Below are 21,401 nucleotides of genomic sequence, written 5' to 3' on the forward strand. Positions count from 1 at the left end.
AAATGGAAAAACTAAAATTAATTTTTCTGGAAGTACTTATTGGAATTGCTCTTAGTCTAGTAAACAGGATCTTACAGCTCCTGTCAAAAAGTAAAGGGGGCATTGAAAAGTAAAGTACTTAATTTTTTTACCTATTGCCTAAATTGTAGGATGTGATCCATTAATTTTTTTTGCAAGAAGTTTTAGCATAGTGCTTTATTTAGATCAGTAACTTGCAACGAGTCCGGTGGCTCATTCCTCATGATAGAGCAGGTAGGTAACAGAAGGATGAGACTTTCTTTGTCTACAGGCGTTGGCAATTTAATTTCAAAAACATACTGTAAATCTACAAATAACGTTTAGACTCCCTAATTCCCATTTATCGGTACCAAAGCTCTCTTTTGCTGAAGACAGTTAAGAGTTGACTTTCTAAGTTAGTTTACATATTAATAACAGTTTCAGTAAAATATTTGGTAGACAAGAGGTTTCTACTTTAAATGGTTGTTATGCCATTTAGTGTCCAGCCCTGTGAGTAGATTGACTAAGTAGGCCTTTTTAACAGTCATCTTTCAGACACATGATAATGATCATCTGCAGGATCTCTAGAAATCAGAATAACTTGTTTGTGAAAGAAAATTTGTTTACTCAGTAGTCCTAGGCTCTTGTATATTCATTGTATGTTGGGAAATCAGACTTTTCTAGGTTGGAGCCAAGAGCTTATTTTTAAGTTGTATAGTCTTAGTGGTTTTAGGATCTCAATTTTAATTAATAAAATGTTTAGTTTTGATTAGTTTGTCTCTTTCAATTGCTGTTTCAATAATATTTTTAAATGGCCCCCCAAAATGTTGAGGTTCAGATTAATCTCTTTTGAACAATGAATTTTTTTCTGCGTGATGAGCGATTCCCATCCTTTTTTCCCCTTTGTTAATGGTTTTTTGCAGTATGAAGACATGAAATAAAATGCGTGGCTAATTATTTTGCAGATGGATTCTGATGATTCTAGTCTATGGGATCATTGTTTCTATGTGCACATTTGTCGATGGTAACAGAAGAGAGTTAAGCTTGTAATTATTTAGCTTATTTGGAAACACAGAATATTAAAAAGTCAGAGTTCCTGCATTATTTTGCGAGGTGTCATTACCCAACAAGTATTCTGAGTGGTGTTAGCACTATTAATGTCTGCGTTTACTACTCATAAACAGGAAATGATTGGGGAGCTCTGGGACCCACTGGGGGCTCTGTAAAAGGAAGCAAATGAGCACCTGGGCACATTAATACGAATTTCAGAACCCTCGGCTAAAAAGAAATATGTCTGTTCTATAAACCACATAGCCTCACGTTTCCCTCAACCTTCGCTCTGCATCACCCCGTCCGGGAGTGTAATTCCTTTCCGCCAGTCACATCTCTTCCTCTTTAGTGGGTCTGCCTAATGCCCCCCACCCCTGCCTCTCCCCAGCCTGAGACTCTGCCTTATACATTAGATGTCTTATAGTCACGTTTAAGATATGTACGGTTGAGCTAAACATATTTTTACTGATCTTTTGTTTTTTTAATGTATAGTTTAAAAAGTTACTAGAAATATGTATGCTATAATTTTGCTGTCTTATTTAGTGACTGCAACCCTGTGCAAATCATTTGATCTCTCTTTCAGTTTCATGAAAGTAAAAAATGACTGGAAAAACCATAGAGACAATACGTAGTGTTTGCCAGGGCCTGTGGCAGGGAGGAATAGAGAATGATTGCTAATGAGGATGGGTTTTTTATGGGATGGGTATGGGATGAGAATGTTCTGGAATTAGATAGTGGCAATGGTGGTACACCTTTGGGTAAAACACTGAATTATACACTATAAAAGGGTGAATTTATAGCATGTGAATTACATCTCAATTATATAAAAAAAATTTTTTAGGAGAAAAGAAGAGGCTGGAGAATTCCGTGTGTTCCAGAAAAGATTTCTATGTCCCTCTGTGCCTACTAGACTTTAAAACTGGCCAGCAGGATTTATTAATACTTGAGTCATATGGTAGTTCAGCAGAATTAAGAAAGTTAGATATAAATGTGAATTAGACTAGAAGTGGGAATCAGTTCATACTGGAATTTTTTCCCTAAAATTTCAGAAAAACCTAAATCCTTTTGACCAGGAAATAGAGATTATTATAAAAGGTGAAATAAATTCCTGAACTGAATAGTTGTCCAGGGCAGAAGCGAAGAGTGGACAAGTCCTTACATCTTGCTAATAATCAGACACTACTTTTCCTTTTTTATGCCAAGCTCGATCACTTTCTCAGGCTGGCCCAGGAGAGTTGTCCGCTGAAGGCCAGGGGTGTCCTTGGCTGTCTGGTCACCTTTCTGACCCTTTTATTTGCACTTATCTGATCTTGTTCAAAGGGGGAGTGGAAAGTACTCTATTTAAAGAGCATAACTTTATTTAGTTAATGCAACAGTAGCTTATATTTTGGGTATACACACAGAGGGGAACAAAACAGGGGTGCTTCTTCACATGGTGTGAAGAATCCACAGTCTGATGGTAGAAACAAATATTAACAAGTAAACACCCAAATAGTGTGCAGGTACAACTTGAAACAGATAAAGGGGTACATGCTGTGAAGAAAAGGAAGAGTGCTTTAAGGAATAACAGTGGTGACATAAGTTTGTGGGGTCAAGGACACTCCTCTGTGGAAGTTAGATTTAACTCAGGACCTGAGGGAGGAGTTAGTTACATGCAAAGACTAGAGAAAGAATAGCATATGCAGTAACCAAGGGTGGGAAAGAACTTCTCCTTGATCAAGGAAATAGAAGAAGCCCAGAGGCACCTGGCTGGCTCAGAAGAGCCTGCGACTCTTGATCTTGGGTCAAGAGTTCAAGCCCCTGCATTGGGTGTAGAGATTACATAAACAGACAAACTTAAAAAAAAGAAAGAAAGAAAGAAAGAAAGAAAAAGGCCAGTAGGGGTAGAGCCTGTAAACAAAGGAAGAGAGAGAGCTTTGGGAGATGAAGTTGCAGGGGAAGGCAGAGGCAGTAAGACCTTGGAGGCTAGAGCAGGCTAAATAGTGGCCCTTTAAATGGTAGGTTCATGTCCCTGAAACCTGTAAATGTGACTATATTTGGAAAAAAAGTTCTTTCTAGATGTGATTAAGTTAAGGGTCTCAAGAAGAGATCATCCTGGATTATCTTGGTGAGCCTTGAATCCAATGACAAGTGTTCTTAGGAGAGACACAGAGGAGATAAGAGGAGAAGGCGAGAAGAAGGTGATGTGAAGCCAGAGGCAGAGATTCGCGTCGTGCAGCCACAAGCCAAGGAGCCTCTGGAGGCACCAGACCTTGCAAGAGGCAAAGAATGGAATCTTCTGTAGAACTTTAGGGAGAATCCTGCCAACACCTTGATTTTGTACTTTTGGCCTTTGGGACTATGCAAGAATAAATTTGCTTTGTTTTAAGCCTCCAAAATTGTGGCAATTTGTTACTGCAGCCCCAGGAAACTAAGATGGAGGCCATGTTTTAGGAGTTTGTTCTAAGAGTTATGGAAAGTCATTGAAGGGTGTTTAGGAAAGGAATGGCGTAATCTGATTTAGACCTCAAAAAGAGCCCTCTGGCTATTATGTGGATACTGAACTACTAGTGGAGAAGTCAATTAGGAACTATTTTAGTGATATCAGCAGGAGTTGATGATGGTTCACACTAGGGTGGTGATCTGGGAAAGAGAAATTTGGGAGTTATTAGCATACAGGTGGTATTTAAAGTTGTCAAAAGTTCAGAAATAACAGAAGTAAAGCTGAGGAATCCTTGAAATCGTAATTAGTAAAAGTTTATTGTGCACGTACCATAAAGACAGTTTGCAAACTGGGAGCACTCAAAACATTCAGTAAGGCTCGGGTATGTTATAAAGCAGCTTATATAGTGAGAAAGCAGTGACTTTATTCTTCACATTGATTGCTTATAATATTAGAGTTCTCTTAAATGATAGGGTGTTGGTCAGCAGTTACCTTGGGAAACAGTTCAAGTTTTTGCTTGTGATTTCCAGAGACATAAGCCAGAAATGACTCAGGTCAAGTTAGTTTTACAAAATAAGCTAAATTAATCTGTGTTTGTATGATTAAACTGCTTTTGTCTACTCAGGGAATTTGATTTTAGCCAAGTCATGAGAATATTTGAGATCACCTGGGAAGAACATAGAATAATGAGGACAAATAGCCCAAGTCTATTCCTAAAGATCTCCAACCTTTAGATGAGAAGAAATGGCAAAAGAATCTAAGAAGGAATAATCAGAAAGATAGAAGGAAAGCCATGGCAGTAGGGTCTCATGAAAGCCAAGGTCTAGGGTAGGTTAGAAATGTGGAATTGAGATGTTAAACACTCATTAGGGAGTAGGGAGGGAAGTATTGCAGAATTCAGCACTACTGGGCAGTGTAGAAGATTCAGGTGACATTAGTGGTTATGCATTTATAGTGTTTCCAATCTGTTTGGGTGGGGGAGGGTATCTAGCCATTCTCACTGGCACAAATATAGGTCCAGAAAAGGCAGAGTGACTGGGATTTTGCTGGGGAAATTTGAAGGAAGGAGGGACAGTCAGGAGATTGAATATATGTATGAGAGGGGGCTTATCAGTTGGATAAGGAGAGAAGTGAAGGTGATGAAAACAGAGCCTCCATGGAGAGTATAGGTCAATGGATTGGAGTGATATACAAGTTACTTGACTAAGCTGTAAGGAAAGCAGCTTGTCAGAGGATGGTGGGTTTCAATTCATGATCTGGGAAGTGTTCAGTTTCTGCTGATGACAAGATGCAGGGGTGGCCACGGGATGAATTGCTGAGGAAGCGTGGAAGAAAAGGGCTTTGGAGCGTTCTGGTTGTCCCATGGTCTGAAGTGCTCTTTATTTCCTCACTCTGCTTGGCTGGCTCCTTCTTGTCCTTCAGCCGCTACTTAAAATGCTACTGGTAACTCCATCTGAAGTAAGTATTCTACCTCCACACAAAATTCTCATTATGACTTCCTGACGTAGCTTTCCTGTCTGTTAGTACAATTTAAGATGACATGTTTGCCTGCCTGTTGACTTGTTTTCTTCCTCTTCATCTGAATGTAAGCTCCCATGTAGAGAGTTTGCCTATTTTGTTCCTTAGGACTTTCCCAGCTCTGCCCACAATGCCTTATGTGGTGTAGGGGTGAGATATCTGTTGACTGAACTAATAATATCAGGAGCTAGAGTGGAAAACTCTGACTTGAGGCAGGTGAAATGTGAAAGAGTAAATGATTGTCACTTGAAAGGGTTTCAGGGAACTTGGGGCTCCCAAGCGGGGTCAAGCATAAGTGGTTGAGGAGGAGGGACTTTCAAGGAGCAGGATGTGGGCATCCCCCTGGCCCAAGTGGTGGCTTTTGGAAAGGAGAGAAGGCATGGGTGTCAGGGTCAGCTAAGGCGACATCCAGAGCATTATAGGAGTGGGTGAATGTGGTTGATGACTGGAGGAGCTCAAGGCCTAAACTTCTGGTCATGACTCTGGGAAACAACATAAAGTATGGTGTATTTATACTTGGTAGCCTTTTAGAAGGTGCTGGGCTCTGGGTTGCACAGGGTGGATTGGGGGGTGATTAGAGGAGAGGGGATGGGAAAAAAAAATAACCTGTGAAGTGTTTCCATCCCTTTTTATGAATGAAGGCTCAGGAACTTTCCTGAAGCTATATAGCTAGTAAGCAGCACAGCCTCGCTGGGCCTGGATTGGAGTCTGATCCTGGAACCACATTCTTTTCCTTTAGGACAGCTTCTTAGAGGGCAGCACTCAAGTTTGTTCAAACGTTAGAAGAGTTTAAGAGGGGGCGCCTGGGTGGCTTAGTCAGTTAAGCGTCCGACTTTTCGCTTAGGTCATGATCTTGCAGTTCGTGGGTTCGAGCCCCGTGTCGGGCTCTGTGCTGACTGCCAGCTCAGAGCCTGGAGCCTGTTTCGGTCTGTGACTCCCTCTCTCTGACCCTCCCCTGCTCACGCTGTCTCTCTCTCTCTCTCTCCTAGAAATAAATAAAATTTTAAATAAAAAGGAAGAGTTTAAAAGTACTGTCACACAGTTTGCAGAATTTGAGCTGGACTTTAGAAGTTTCCATTTAAAATTGTATAATTTTAACAGTCAAGTTGTCACTTTTCTCCCCTCTTTCCCTTCAAGGTTATGCTGTTATGGACTCAAATCCTATTAGCCTGTGGGTTATTTGGAGAATAAATAAAGAACAAGTAATTTCTTTCTTTTTTCATTGAATGGAAGCAGAATGAAATTTGGGAGTTTGAAGTTGTTTTCCTCACAGTGAAACCATAATAAAAGTTTGCCAGAAATTCTTTTTCTATTATGGTTCTTGATGGCAACCTGTGTAGTAGCTTTGTTAAAGTTTCTCCTACTGTTACGATTCAAGAAATTATTCTTAAGTGCCAGTGTATGCGGAGCACAGTATTTCTCTACTTTCGATGTACATCAGAATTAAATGAGAAAGTGGTAAAACAAATTCAGATTCTTCAGTCTCATCCCAGACAGTGTTTAATTTACTGGAAGTACACATTTTAAACAAAGTTCCCAGTAATTATAATGGAGATAATCCATAAATGCATAAATTATTGGTTAAATGCCCAGGCTTTGGAGGCTGATAGAAGTGGGTTAAAAATGGACTCCATTGCTTTCTGCCTCTATGACCTTGGGCAAATTACCTAACCTCACTAAGCCTCATTTTCTCATCTGTACGAGAGGGATAATGATATTTACCTCCCTTGTTGTGAGGATTAAATAAAATAATGCTTGTAAAGTCTTTAAAAGTACCTGGCCCCTAGTTAACAACTCAGTAAGGTGTATGTTGTTGTGATTGTCCATCCTCATAGAGATGTGGAATTTGAGTAAGTTAAATTAAGTTCTCCTGATTGTCATTACTGAAGATTATTTTTAAAGCACCCACAGCTCCTTTTAGACCGTGCTTACACTAGCAAGATAATGACTTAGTGTCAGCTAGAAGGAAAAGATGCTTAAATATTCCCTCATTCAGGGCAGAAGAATTTTAAGTTAGTGCCATTATTTATATTATTATACAGTGCTTGGATAGCACAAATGGATTCTGAAAGTATTAGATTTAGATGAAAGTTTATCTAGTGAAGATTAGAATGTTATCTTTTTATTGGGCAGTCCTTTACCTTTTATCTAAGTTTATAGATATGTATGCTTGGGAGTGATGTGTTTTTTTCCTTAAAAAACAGTTATAGTGGGACGCCTGGGTGGCTCAGTCCATTGACGTCCGACTTTGGCTCAGGTCATGATCTCACAGTTCTTGGGTCTGAGCCCTGCGTTGGGCTCTGTGCGGACAGCTAGCTCAGAGCCTGGAGTCTGTTTTAGATTCTGTATCTCCCTTTCTCTCTGACCCTTCCCTGTTCATGCTGTCTCTCAGAAATAAATAAATTTAAAAAAAAAACATAAAAGAAACAGTTATAGAAATCTTCTCACAGATTTCCTTAGAATATGTCTTTGTTTATTTTTCCTTAAAGAAGGCCATCTAGAGTTTCTTCTGTGACCCAAAGACCAGCCTAAACCTGGAAATGCAACAGGAAGTACAAAATCAGTGAAATCAGTGAAACTTCTGGTAGTAGAGTATAAGTGGGACATAATCAGATTCCAGATACATAGAAGGACCCCTGAAATAGAGGAAAAATTCAAGAATTTCTATATGAAGATGATCTGAATTATTAGGACTCTCTTGAATATGAGATGGAAAGATCCGAGAGGGATAAAATCCAAATGTATAAAGTTGTGAAAGACACTTTATTTTGAACATAGACCTTTTTGTAAGTTCAAAAACATTTACCCTTTGATCCATCAATAATTCTTTTGGGAATTGATCACAATGATGTATTTGTACACATCAGAAATGACTCATGTATATTAAAGCATCATTTGTAAAAGGGCAAGACTAAATAGAGTAGACTGGTTAAATAAATTAAGGTGTAGCTACATGATAGAATACTATATAGCTGTTAAAGAGAATAAAGCATACTTCTCTGTCCAGTCAAGACAGAGTAATTGGTAGCCAAACTTGCCCTTCAGCCTAAAAACAACTGTAGAATGAGACAAAATCTATGAGCAAGTGTATTCAGGCATTAAGCAACAGAGAATGCAGAACTGTAATAGTCCCAGCAAGGAGGGAAACGCACAAGATGAGCCCGCAGTCACCTTGGCTTCCTTCCCAGGGTTGCTCTTCCCACAGAACAGCCAACAGGTAGAGCCCAAGCAACGACATCCTGGCTGAGCTGGGACAGCAGAGGTCATAGTTCTAGAAATCATTCTGGAAGGAAGTACTCAAAGAATGATGAACACATATTACAGAAGGCCACAGGAGCCAGCTTTAAGGGGCTCTCACTAGCCAAATTTGGAATAGTATGAGAGTCAAAGTGAATAATGATAGCTATGGATTATAATCTGAGTTCTTACTGATAAAATAAGTTAATAAATGAATAGATAAATGGAGGAAAAGGGAGAGTTCTTCCTTACTATAATAAATTAACAAATTATATATTAGTTCATCAGTTACATTATTAATGAATATAATTTCTAATTAGTAAATTATGGAAAGAATGATGGGTTGGAAAAATCATTAAAGGGTGCTAAAATTAGTGTGTGACAGTTTATTGAGGAATAGGATATTTGTGTAGTCTTAAAGTATGTCCCCACAAACAACTTACTAATACAAAGGGGAACAATACTAACTTTACTAGGCAAAACCACCTAAACCAAGCAATCAAAGTAAATCTCACCAATACTGGACAGACAGACAGTCATACCCTACTTGATAAGGGCACAATACAACCTGTGGATTCCTATCAAAAATACATGTCTTGAATCTAATTATGAGGGAACATCAGGGAAAAAAAAACCTGGTGAACATTCCACAAAAATAACAGGTCTGTAGACTTTAAGGATATCTGGGTCAATAAAAGAAAAAAAATGGCCTAGGAAATCTTTCCAGTGTGCAGGAGACAGACACCTGGCACTTAAGGCAGTGCACATCCTGGATTATAGGAGATAATAGCTATTTTCCTGGGGAACATATCTATAATAGATTGTGAATAAGATATTAAGAATATATTAAATAGCATTTAATTGCCTGACTTTGTTAACTGTACTGTGGTTCATGTCAATGGAATATCCTGTTCTTAGGAAATAGATTCTGAAATATTTGGTAGTAAAAGGATATTACATTTCTAACTTTCTTTCAAATAGTTAAGGAAAAAATATCACATATAAGTGTTTGGAGAGAGAATATAAAGCAAATAGAATGGCAACAGTGGCAATATCTAAAGTAGAGAATACAAGGGAATTTCTGTACTACTGTGTAACTGTCCTATATGCTTGAAATGATTAAAATAAAGTTTTATTAAAAATAGGAAAAGAATGGGGCACCTGGGTGGCTCAGTTAGTTAAGTGTCCGACTTCGGCTCCAGTTGTGATCTCACGGTTCCAGAGTTCAAGTCCTGGGTCAGGCTCTGTGCTGACAGCTTGGAGTCTGGAGCCTGCTTCAGATTTTGTCTCCGTCTCTCTCTGCCTCTACCCTGCTCATGCTGTGTGTGTGTGTGTGTGTGTGTGTGTGCGTGTGTGTGTGTGTGTCTCAGATATAAATATACATTAAAAAATAGGAAAAGTATAAGACAGCCTTTATGTACTAATAAATCATGATCTCCAACATATTTTACTAAATGGGCTGGCAAAGGAAGATGGAGAAGCAAAATGCAGAATGACAGCAGTAACATGCTACCATTTGTATAAAAAAATACATGTAAATAGACACACATTTGTTTAAGCACATAGGAGGATACTCAAGAAATGGTTAACATTGGTTTGCCTCTAGGAAGGGAAACTAGGTGGCCAAGTTCTGGAAGGAGATTTTGGTAAATGCTGATATCTTGTGCATATATTACCAATTGAAAAGATAAAATAACTTAACAACAAACTCAGAGACTGGAGGCACTACCATGTCTTTCCAGGATATAGTATTCCTGATGGAGCAGACCTCTTAAGTAACTGCAGGTTTGGATAAAACAAGGAGTGAGGGATCTTAGGGTGACTCAGGTTATTGCTAGTTAGGGTGGCACAGTGACTTTTGGCCTTTTGGACGTGATGGGAAGCAAACACATTCTTCTTGGCATGTCCTTGTTACCTCCAGAGACATAGCACTGGCCTAGGTGCACATGGGCTTTGTTTTGTTTTTTTGTCCTAAGGAAGAGTTCCTAAAACAGTGAATTATTGTTATGGGATTGAAATAGTTTTTTTTTTCAAGGGTAGATTTGCTAGTTAACCTTTTGTCTTAACTTCTTTCCTTTGACATTTTTATCTCAAAGTAGGCCAGTTGGATGACAAATGATACACGCTTTGACATTTGAAATTGGGTGGTGATGTTTATATAGGGTGTGGTTTAGTGGAAATGAATGAAAGTAAATTTCATGTTAACAGTCTACAACGTTGATATCAGTAGTCAAATACCTTTCATTACCCTGGTGTTAGAGTTTAGTGGGTAAGTCTAAGGAAGTAAGGATGAAAAATGTGGAAGAAATAGAGAGTGTACCCTGAGCCACACAGTGGTGACTGGAACATCTTGGCTTCTGGTATTTCATAATTAATAGGCTCCTGAAGTACCCCTTTGGCCAAAGGTGAGGCTGTCCCTGTCCTATGAAGCACTTGTTCTTCTGCTCTCTCACTTCTCTTCACCAGGCTTCACACCAGGATACCAAGTGCTGCTTTAATGTGACATGCAGCCATCAACTCTGTTATTTGTAATTTTTAAGTTTCCACTTGGTTAAGATGCTCTTTTCCTTTTCTGACAAAATATGTGAAGTCTCAAGCCCTGTGTCACCTTCACAGTTAAGCTTCATATTCTTATCCCTCTGACCTCCCTCACCCCATTAATCGTTGCATCACCGTTATACTATACTACCATTTTTCCTGCTTCTTACCGTGTTGAATGGTAGGGACCCTGTAAACCTTCAGTGAATTAATGAATCAGTTGTACACATTAACTCTTTCTGCTGCCTCCCTCCCATTTTCTCGTCAACTCACATCATCCAGCTCTGATCCCACCACTTCAAGGACACAGTTTTTTTTGTCAAATCAACAACTGGTCCTCGGGTCCAGGGCCAGTTTTATGGGCATGTGCCCTGTGTAGTCACTTAAGACTGGTTTAATGCCCTGCTATCACTGTCCTGAAATTCTTAGCAGTTTTTCTTTTTCTTTTTTTTTTTTTTTAATATTTTTATTTATTTCTAAGAGAGAGAGAGAGAGACAGCGTGAGCAGGGGAGGGTCAGAGAGAGAGGGAGACACAGACTCCGAAATAGGCTCCAGGCTCTGAGCTGGCAGTCAGCACAGAGCCCGATGCGGGGCTCGAACCCACGAACCGCGAGATCATGACCTAAGCGAAAGTCGGACGCTTAACCGACTAAGCCACCCAGGCGACCCTGTTAGCAGTTTTTCTACAAGGGCCCCCACATTGACATTTTATACCAGACCCCAGCTGGTCCTCTTCAAGCCTGATGTTACTCTAATCTCTTGAAAGCATTTGGTACAGCTTGTCACCCTCTCTCAATACTTCTTGAGTTCCTGGACAGAAAAATCTGCTTGTCCCCTCCTATTTCATTTATGACTCCTTTAGGTACCTTCATCCTCTTCTTCATCTGGATTCACTCCCCGAATAATCCTAGGCAGTGTCCAGTCTTTGCTCTAGACAGCGGCTGCTGCTGACAGCAGCACAAGGAAAACCAATAATAATAATGGGTACCTTTGTGTGTCTTCTGTGTGACAGGTGTGGATTACAAGTATCATTTCATGGAACACTTAAAACAACTCTTTTGCAGATTTAGTGTCCCAGGCATAGAAAGGCTGAGTAACGTGCCCCAAGGTACACAGCTTGTAGATGATAGCTTGGATGTGACTCAGGGAGTCTAATTCTATAGTTTGCTCCTTTAACCACCACAGTGAATAGTTAAAATCTCTACCTGAACTCTCGGTGGGTATATCCATCCCCTTACTTGACATTTCCACTTGTATGTCTAATGGGTATCTCCAACTTACTGCGTCCTAAAAAGAACTTTGATTCCCATCCCACCCTGCCTCACTGTCAACCTCTGTCTCTTCTGGTTCTTCTTTTAAACATGTTATTTTAAAAAGTTTATTTATTTTGAGAGACAGAGACAGCCCAAGCAGGGGAGAGAGAATCCCAAGCAGGCCCCTCACTGTCAGCAAAGAGCCCATCACGGGGCTTGGACCCATGAACTGTGAGATCATGACCTGAGCCAAAATCAAGAATCGGACACTTGACTGACTGAGCCACCCGGGTGTCCCTCTTCTGATTTTTCTAATCTCATTAAATGGCCCTAAGATTTATCTGGGTGCCCAGTACAAAAGCCTGGCATGTTTGCTTCTGCTTTCTCTCTTCTTTATATCAAATCCAGTAGCAAGCTGCACAGGCTCTACCTTTAAATAGATCTTAATTTTGACTACTTCTCCCACTTCTCCAGCTTAGTCCAAACCACCACCTTCTCCTGACTGGATTATTGCTGTAGCCTTCCTAATTGATTTCCTTCTTCAATCCTGCACCCAGCCCCCCCCCCCCCGNAACGATCAGGGTGATATTTTCTAATTTTTTTCTAAATGTTCTATCGAGGTCTAAGATATGTACCCAAATTGGACAAGTTGATACACTTTCACACTGTGACATGCCCATGTAACAATCACCCAGGGCAGGAGACATTACTGGTGCCCCCAAGAGTCGTCCCCTCCTTGTGCTATTGTTCTCCTCCCTTGACCCCCCCAGTAGTCTGTGTACTGATTTGTAACTCCGTTGATGAGATTTACTACTTCTTGAACTTGGTATAAATGAAATCTAATTACACAGCAGTTACACAATGTGGATATACCACCACTGATATATCCATCTTTTAAAAAAAATTTTTTTTTATAGTTTTTATTTTTGAAACCGAGCACAAGTGGCGGAGGGTCAGAGAGAGAGGGAGACACAGAATCCAAAACATACTCCAGGCTCTGAGCTGTCAGCACAGAACCCGATGTGGGGCTCAAACCCACAAACTATGAGGTCATGACCTGAGCCGAAGTCAGACCCTTAACCAACTGAGCCACCCAGGCGCCCCAATACATCCATCTTTGATGGATAGTTATGTATCTAGTGTTGGTCTATTTTGGATCATATTGCCACAAACATTATATATCTTTTGCTAAACATACGATAAGAATTTCTGTTAGGGATATACCTGGGAGTGGAATTGCTGAATCGAAAGGTAAGTGTATATTCAGCCCCAGTGGGTACTTCAAAGCAGTTTTCCCAAATGGTTATAACCACCAGCGTTAGAAGAGTTCCAGTCGTTCCACATTCTCATCAAGCTGTGGTAGGACCTATCTTTTTTGTTGTGGTCATTCTGAGGAGTATGCAGTGTATCTCATTGTGGTTTTAATTTGCATTTTCCTTGTGACTAAATTGACAGCCTTTTCATGTTTATTAGGTATTTGGCCTGTTCCTTTATAAAGTGCCTATTTAAGCCTTTTACCTATTTTCCTGTCTTATTCATTTGTAGGGTTCTTTATAGATCCTTTGTTAAATGTAGGATGTATGTACTGCAAATATATTCTTTCACTCCGTGGCTTGCCTTTTCACTCACTTGGTAATATCTTTCAGTGAACAGTTTCTTAATTTTAGTATAGTACATATTGTTTTTCCTTTAGCAGTTTTAGCAATTTAATAATTTTCATGTTTATTGCCTACCCCAGTGGCCATGAAGGTATCTTCCTATGTTTTAGTCTAAAAGTGTGTTGTTTGACCTATCACATTCAGATAGACCTGCAGTCTATATAGAATTATTTTTGTCTATACTATAAAATGTAAAAGTCAAGGTACATCGTTTTCCCTTATGAATATCCAGTTGACCCAACATCATTTTTTTTAAGGCCATCCTTTTCTTACTGTCAGGGTGGTGATTTTCATAACTCGGATCATAAGATCTTCTCTACCCCTCCGCCCCCAATCCTTCAAAGGTTTCCCACTGCACTTAGCATAAAATCCATACAAGTCTTACTGCGGCTCTTTGCCCGGCATCAGCGTTCTTCTCAGCTTTCGCCCGGCCGTTCTCATTTTTGGCGCTCTACCATGGACATGCTGGTCTCCTTGCTGTTCGTCAGTCTTTTAACTACGTTATTGTCTCAGGCAGTCATGCGTGGGGTCCCTTCTGCCCAGAGTGTGTTCTTCCTGCACATGTCAGCCTGAATCACTCCTCACTGCACTCAGGTCTCCGCTTAAATGCCCTTTCCTCAGGAAGGCTCACTGACTGCTCCATACAGTACTAAGGATGAAGAGCATATAAACATCCTGTGAATGTCTGTGATACTGTCAGTGAACGGTTTCGCAGTCAGCGTTGTCCGCGCCCGCCAAGCAGCCTTTCCGTTCTGTTCAGGTTCCCCAGGCTCATCAGATATCACTGTCTGGAAGTAGGACCAAGTGTCATCTTTATCTTTGTGGCAGGTGGCAGCTCTTCCAAGCCTGTGTAACTGTTCTTCATTCATTGTTTTCAGCTTTTCAATTTGAATAAGTACCTTTGAAGACTCCCATTTTAAGAACTGTGAGAATTTTGGTTCGCCTGGATGGCTCAGTCGGTTGAGCATCTGACTTTCGCTTAGGTCATGATCTCACGGTTCGTGGGTTTGAGCCCCGTGTCGGGCTCTGTGCTGACTGCCAGCTCAGAGCCTGGAGCCTGCTTCAGATTCTGTGTCTCCCTCTCTCTCTGACCCTCCCCTGCTCACGCTGTCTCTCTCTCTCAGAAATAAATTTTGAAGAAAAAAAAAAGAATTGTGAGAATTTTGCTACAAAAAACCTTCACTATTGTGTTCTTAAATTAATGTTAATTTCTGAGGTTTGGGGTTTTGTGGGTTTGTCCCCCCGCCCCTTCCCCATTTTTTGTTTTTTTGTTTTTTTACTTTCCTTTCATGTTGTTTGCTGTGCACACTGCACATCCAGATTGTGTATCAAAAGGACACTGGTTATTTTTGCGCTTTCTTAATTGTTACTGTTACCACAGTGCCAAGCTCTCACTGCACCGTTCTCACTGCACCGTTTGCTCTCCTGCAAATCAACTACCTCTCATTTCCAGTTAAACAAGTCGTTTTCAGTTTTGTCTGTTGTCTTTTCAGCTATTACAGTCATTTGGAATAAAAATTCAATTTCAATAAAAAAATGGGTTAAAAGACCTAAATGTGAAATCTGAAACCATAAAACTCCTAAGAGAAAGATAGGCAGTAATTTATTTCTTTGACATCAGTCATAGAAACATTTTTCTAGATATATATTGTCAGGCAATTGAAATGAAAGCAAAGATAAACTACTGGGACTATACCAGAAAAAAAAAAAAAAGCTCTTGCACAGTGAAAGATACCACCAACAAAACAAAAAGGCAACCTAGTGAATGGGAGAAGATATTTGCAAATGTTGAATCTGATAAGGGATTAATATTCAGAATATATAAAGAACTTACAACTCAACATCCAAAAAACAAATCATCTGATTTAAAGATGGACAGAGGACCTGAATAGACATATTTCTAAAGAAGACATAAAGATGGCCAAGAGAAATATATAAAGATGCTCAACACCACTAATTGTGAGGGAAATATAAATCAAAACCACAATGAGATATCACTTTATACATGTTATAATGGCTAGAATCAAAGAGACAAGAAATAAGTGTTGTCAGGGATGTGAAGAAAGAAGAGCCCTTATATACCGTTGGTGGGATCGTAAATTGGTGCAGCTACTCTAAAAAACAGAATGGAGATTCCTCAAAATATGAAAATAGAATTTTATGATCCAGTAATTCCACCAGTAGGTATTTACCTGAAGAAAATAAAACACTAATTTAAAATGATATACACACCCCTCTGTTTATGGTTGCGTTTTTTACAGTAGCCAAAATATGGAAGCAACCCAAGTGTCCATCAGTAGATGAGTAGATAAAGAAGATGTGGTGTGTACACACACACACACACCCACACACGGAGGAATATTAGCCATAAAAAAGAATGAATTGTGGCAACATAGGTAGACCTCAAAGGTATTCTGCTAAGTAAAATAAGTCAGAGAAAGATAAATACCATATGATTTCATTTGTATGTGGAATCTAAAAAAACAAAACAAATGAACGAACACAAAAAAAAGCAGAAACAAACCCATAAATACAGAGAACATGTTGTGCTTGCCAGAGGGGAGGCTGGGGGGATGGGCACAGTAGGTGAAGGGGACTGGGAGGTATGGAAAATGAACGAATAATTTCTAAAAGTCCTCTGAACACATATGATATTATTAATGAACTGTCTCCCCTATGATGTTGTGATTCCTTGAGGTAAGGTATCGTGTCTTCTTTCTGTAGATCTTACTTGCGGCATAATACTTCAGAACTTGAATAGTTTAAATCTTATGATAATTCATTGTTTTCCCTATTTTGTCTACCTTAGCTCCAGATAATATAGACTCTGATACAAATATTTAGTAATTTTATGAACTGTGGTGGAGCATCAACTTTTTGTATTTTTTTTTGAAAGGGGTAGTATACAGCATATAGCTTGAAACTTTATTTTATTTTATTTTTTCTTTTAATGTTTTATTTACTTCTGAGAGAGAGAGAGAGAGAGGCAGTGTGAGCAGGGGAGGGTCAGAGAGAGAGGGAGACAAAGAATCCGAAACAGGTTCCGGGCTCTGAACTAGCTGTCAGCACAGAGACCGACATGGGACTCAAACCCATGAACCACGAGATCATGACCTGAGCCGAAGTCGGACGCTTAACCAACTGAGCCACCCAGGTGCCCTTATAACTTGAAACTTTAAAACTCACTTTAACTGTTTTACCTGGAAACAACACATAGCTAAGTCTAAATGAGTTTTATCTATGACTAAGGTAGTAGAAAGGTTTTCAGTGTCTTTTTATTTTCTTCTAACAGTAATGCTAATTCTATTTCAAGTTTATAAAGTTGCATTTTTTTCCTAAGATTCTGCAATCTAGATTTAGTGATTCTCATTGACCTGGTTCCTATTATTGAGGTAATTTGGGGGCTACATGCATGTATAAAATTTGGTTTTGGGACAAGAATTAGATCTTTCATTTGTTAATTTGTTCATTCTCTGTCCAAGGCATTTATTTCCACCATTAATTGCATTTGTCTTTATTTCCTTAAGGTCTTAAACTAATGTCTGACATACACTATTCTTTTATTAATTGTAGAAGGTCAGAGCAGAAAGAGATTTTCAAGATCACATTTTCAGCCATAAGACACTACTGGGTCACTTAACAAAACTGGAAAATAGTTGGTAGGTTAAAGTATTGTCAGTAATAAATTTACTGTAGTTGATATTATGGGTATGTAAGAGACTATCCTTATTCTTAGAAAAACACAATGAAGTATTTACGAATAAAGGTACCATGATTTGGAAGTATGGTTTCGGGAGTGGGGGGTGGGGAGGGGGAAACTGTGTGTGTGTGTGAGAGAGAGAGGGATAGAGAGAGAGAAAGTGAGCATGCAAGCTAGCTCACATGCACAGAATGAATACAAGTGAGCTAAGAGTAAATTATAAACCATATGGGGCAACATATTAACAACAGGTGGATCTGGAAAAGGATGGGGGTGCTGGGTGGCTCAGTCAGATGAGCGTCCTACTTTTGATTTCGGCTCAAGTCATGATCCCAGGATTGTGGGATTGAGCCCTGCCTCAGGCTCCTGTTAAGCATGGAGACTGCTTAAGATTCCATCTTTCTCTCTCTGCCCCTCCCCACTGCGTGCGTGCGCGCTCTCTCTCTCTCTCTCTCAAACAAACAAACAAAAAAGCTGGCAAAGGGTATATTAATGTTCTTTATACTATTCTTATGTTTTTAAAATTATCTTCACATAAACAATTTTAAAAAATCATCATTCCCAGCTGTCTCAGGAAAAGCACTCAGTCTTCATGACTTAGACCTGAAGTAACTTTCCCAGTCATCCTGAGAGTTAGAGACAGAGCTACTCCTGGTCCTCAGGGCCTGTGTTATGCTGCTATCTTCTAGTAAACCGTCATTGAGCTCCAACCAGATGCAGAGGCCAGTAATCCTGACTTGTGGTTGTATAGAACACGGCCAGGCTTGCACATTAGTGATGTAGCTTTGAGTTGCTTTTAAAAATATTTTTTCCATGACCTGCTTAGGCTTAGAAACCTCCAGCCCCTCTGTTACCTGGACATCTTGTTACTAGATATGCTTCCCATTGTAATGAGACATTCCTATATTTGCATTTTAACAATCAGTGGTTTGTTCTTCTCTTTCTTTATAGCTACTGCTTCTTGGGATACGTTCCTCATGCTATGGAATTGCAAGCCGCAAGCTAGAGCTTTCAGATATGTGGGTCACAAGGATGTGGTAACTAGCGTGCAGTTTTCCCCACTTGGAAACTTACTGGCATCCGCTTCTCGAGACAGAACCGTTAGACTCTGGATTCCTGATAAGTAAGAGAAACAAAGTAACACTTGATATGCTCTGGATTTAGGAATGTGAAAGAAAGGAGCCTGGCTGTTCCTTCTTCACTTCTTGAGAATGCCTGAACCCCCGGTTACCTGCACTGAGTAGTCTGAGTTGCACGCGAGATGTATTGCCCTTATCTAAAGTTAGCAAACTATTTCATACCATTTTCCCCTCATCTTTAACTTTGAATTATCTCTTCTATTTGAAACCTATTTCTAACCATGGAAATATGCTTCAGGTTTGTTTTTTTTCTTTTTTCTTTTCTTTTTTTCTTTTGTGGCAGGGTGATGGTTATCAATCCCTTTATAAATCTGATGTAAACTTCACATTGTTTCCCTGGAGAGATACACATTGACATATATAACTGAAATTTTATAGTTTATTAATCGACTAGTGCCAATTTGTGGATCTTCTGTGGGTCTTTGGATCTCTAGTAATCTCTGTGCCTGAACTGTTCTTGGATGCATATAATTCATTATTGGGCTCCGGAGTTTTCTTGCTAAAGAAAGTTTCTGACAAATGTTTAAATCATTGCATTTGATAAATCATTATGACAAATGCCTCTATACGAGGCTTTTTAAATCCTAGCAGATAGCTTAGCTATTTTAAGCAATTATGGAGCCATGATATTTTAAAAAGCTTTTGAACTTTTTTTTGAACTTTTAATTATATGTTTTCAAACACATATGAAAATAGAAAGAAATAGCACAACATTTCCTTCCCCCATACTCATCAACTAGATCCAAAAGTTATCAGGATCAACAGTTATCAGTTGTTTCACCAATCCCCCCTCCCTTTTTTTTTTTTGTTTTTTTTTGTTTTTTGTTTTTAGCTCGAGTATTTTTAGAACAAATCCCACACATTATATCATTTCCCCTGGTAAATACCTCAGGGAATAAGCATTTGGGCATTTTCCTTGACTCTCTTGTGGCAGGAGTTGATTTGTGCTATGTGACTGAACAGGCTCAGGCACTCCCAAGTGGAAGTTCACAGGGCATTTTCGTGGCAGTGGGCACTTCTTTTTTTTTGCCACCACCCAAGGGAATCTCCATGCTGAGGAATCTGAACATTACCCTAATGGTGGCAAAAACGACTGAAGAGAAGAGACATATGATGACACTATGGGTGACAATGTAGAGGGGAACTGGGAGAGAGAGAGACTGGTTTGGGGTCCAAAAGGGAAAGCGTTTTCTAAAATCCTCAACTTTGGGGATTTAGGGCTAGTGGTTTTGCTGTCTTCAGCAGAACACAACTTCAGGCTCCCGGTACTAATTCTAGGAACTCTCAGTGAATAAACTGTACAAAGGTAGATGAGCTAAAAACACACTGAGTCATTAATTTGTACTGGCTGATCTAAGCGCAACAGTTAGGCTTGTGTAGATGTCTCTGGTTCCTCTTTCTAAACCCTGTCATATGGGGCCAGGGCAGTCATGGATTATGGCAGTGGGCTAGAAACTGGCACATCAGTTATTACAGTTTAACAGTCCTCAAAACTTAGCTTAATACAACAACTAATCATTTCTCATAATTTTGTGGGTCTTCTGGGTGATTCTTGTGTCCCATTTGATGTTGGCTGTTACACAGCTTATGAAGCCGGCAGGTCGAGCACTCACCCATACGCTTGGGGCCTGGTGCTGGTTATTGGCTGGGGCACCCTGGCCTTCCAGATGGCCTCTCTCCAGCAGAATAAGGACTTCTGACCATGTGCCAGCTGGATTCTAGGACAGTAAAAATGGAAGCTTCTAGACCTTTGAAGGGCTGGGTCTGAAACTTCCACAGGGTCACTTTTGCCTCATGTTATTGGTCAAAGTTAGGCACAGCTAGTCCCGATTCAGAAGGAGGAAAAAGCGGTAGAATCCATCTCCAGGGGCATTGTGTGTGTGAGGGGGGGGGCCTGTGTGTGCACAGGGATAAGAGGGATGCTAGGCAGCTGTATTTGGAGACAGCACAGCTGGTGACCGGCGGGCTAAGGAGGAATAGCAGGAACAAGCAAGGAAGCGGTTCCGGCCTAGAGTTTGTTAGGGCAGAAGATGCAGGTAAATTTGTGGGAGGCAGAGAGCCAATGTGAAGGCAAGGTGAGGAACTGCAAACCAGTTAAACAGCTGTATGACAAACACAAGGCACTCCTTTCATGGTTTTTTATATCCTTCCTGTTGAGACTGGATCCAGGGGTTGGACCAGGCTGTAGCCGAGAGGAAAACCCCTGAGAAGGAAGGCAGACAGGTAGGCTGTTGGACTGTGGACTGTCTCCTGGCATCCCTGTCACAAAAGATGCCAGTCTTGCTGTTTTCTCTAGGACGTGTTCTTGAATTCAGGCCAAACTCTCCTCTTGTTACACATAGAACTTTCCCTTGAAACCTCACTGAACCAGGCCCTGAATACTCCTTCCCAATTTTTTAAATATCAATTTTCATTTTTCCCAGAGTAATATATATCAGGTGATGGAGATTCATTACCAAGTCACTTTTGTCTTGGTATAGACCACTGGACGGATAAGCCAGGTTGGATCTAAGAACTCTAAGCAGTGACTCTTCCCAGTGGAATTCAACAAAATCTATCAAGCTTTTGTTATATGCCTGATATTGTGCTAGGTGCTGGTCTTTAAAAACATTTTTTTTAATGTTTATTTATTTTTGAGAGAGGGAGAGAGAGCACAAGCAGGAGAGGAGCAGAGAGAGAGGGAGACACAGAATCTGAAGCTGGAACTAGGCTCTAAGCTGTTAGCACAGAGCCTGGCACAGGTCTCAAACCCATGAGTAGTGAGATCATGACCTGAGCCAAAGTCAGACGCGCAACCAGCTGAGCCACCCAGCCTCCCCCGTTTTTTAAAAAAATTTTTTGGGGGGACACCTAGGTGGCTCAGTCAGTTAAGCGTCCGATTTTGGCTC

At 40.1% G+C, this 21,401-nt stretch overlaps 1 protein-coding gene across 2 annotated transcripts in view; it reads left to right on the forward strand.

Annotated features, from left to right (window-relative positions):
• POC1B (POC1 centriolar protein B) overlaps positions 1–21,401 on the forward strand; it is a 95,213-nt gene that overhangs the window by 4,829 nt on the left and 68,983 nt on the right. For both annotated transcript variants that reach the window (XM_077772158.1, XM_077772157.1), the window contains exon 2: positions 18,326–18,497. In XM_077772158.1, the coding sequence (XP_077628284.1) occupies positions 18,352–18,497 (146 nt within the window). In that variant the 5' untranslated portion in view covers positions 18,326–18,351. The remainder of the gene's footprint in view (positions 1–18,325; positions 18,498–21,401) is intronic.

Source organism: Crocuta crocuta, unplaced genomic scaffold, assembly GCF_008692635.1.
Source record: "Crocuta crocuta isolate KB4526 unplaced genomic scaffold, BGI_CrCroc_1.0 scaffold216, whole genome shotgun sequence".
NCBI lineage: Eukaryota > Metazoa > Chordata > Mammalia > Carnivora > Hyaenidae > Crocuta > Crocuta crocuta.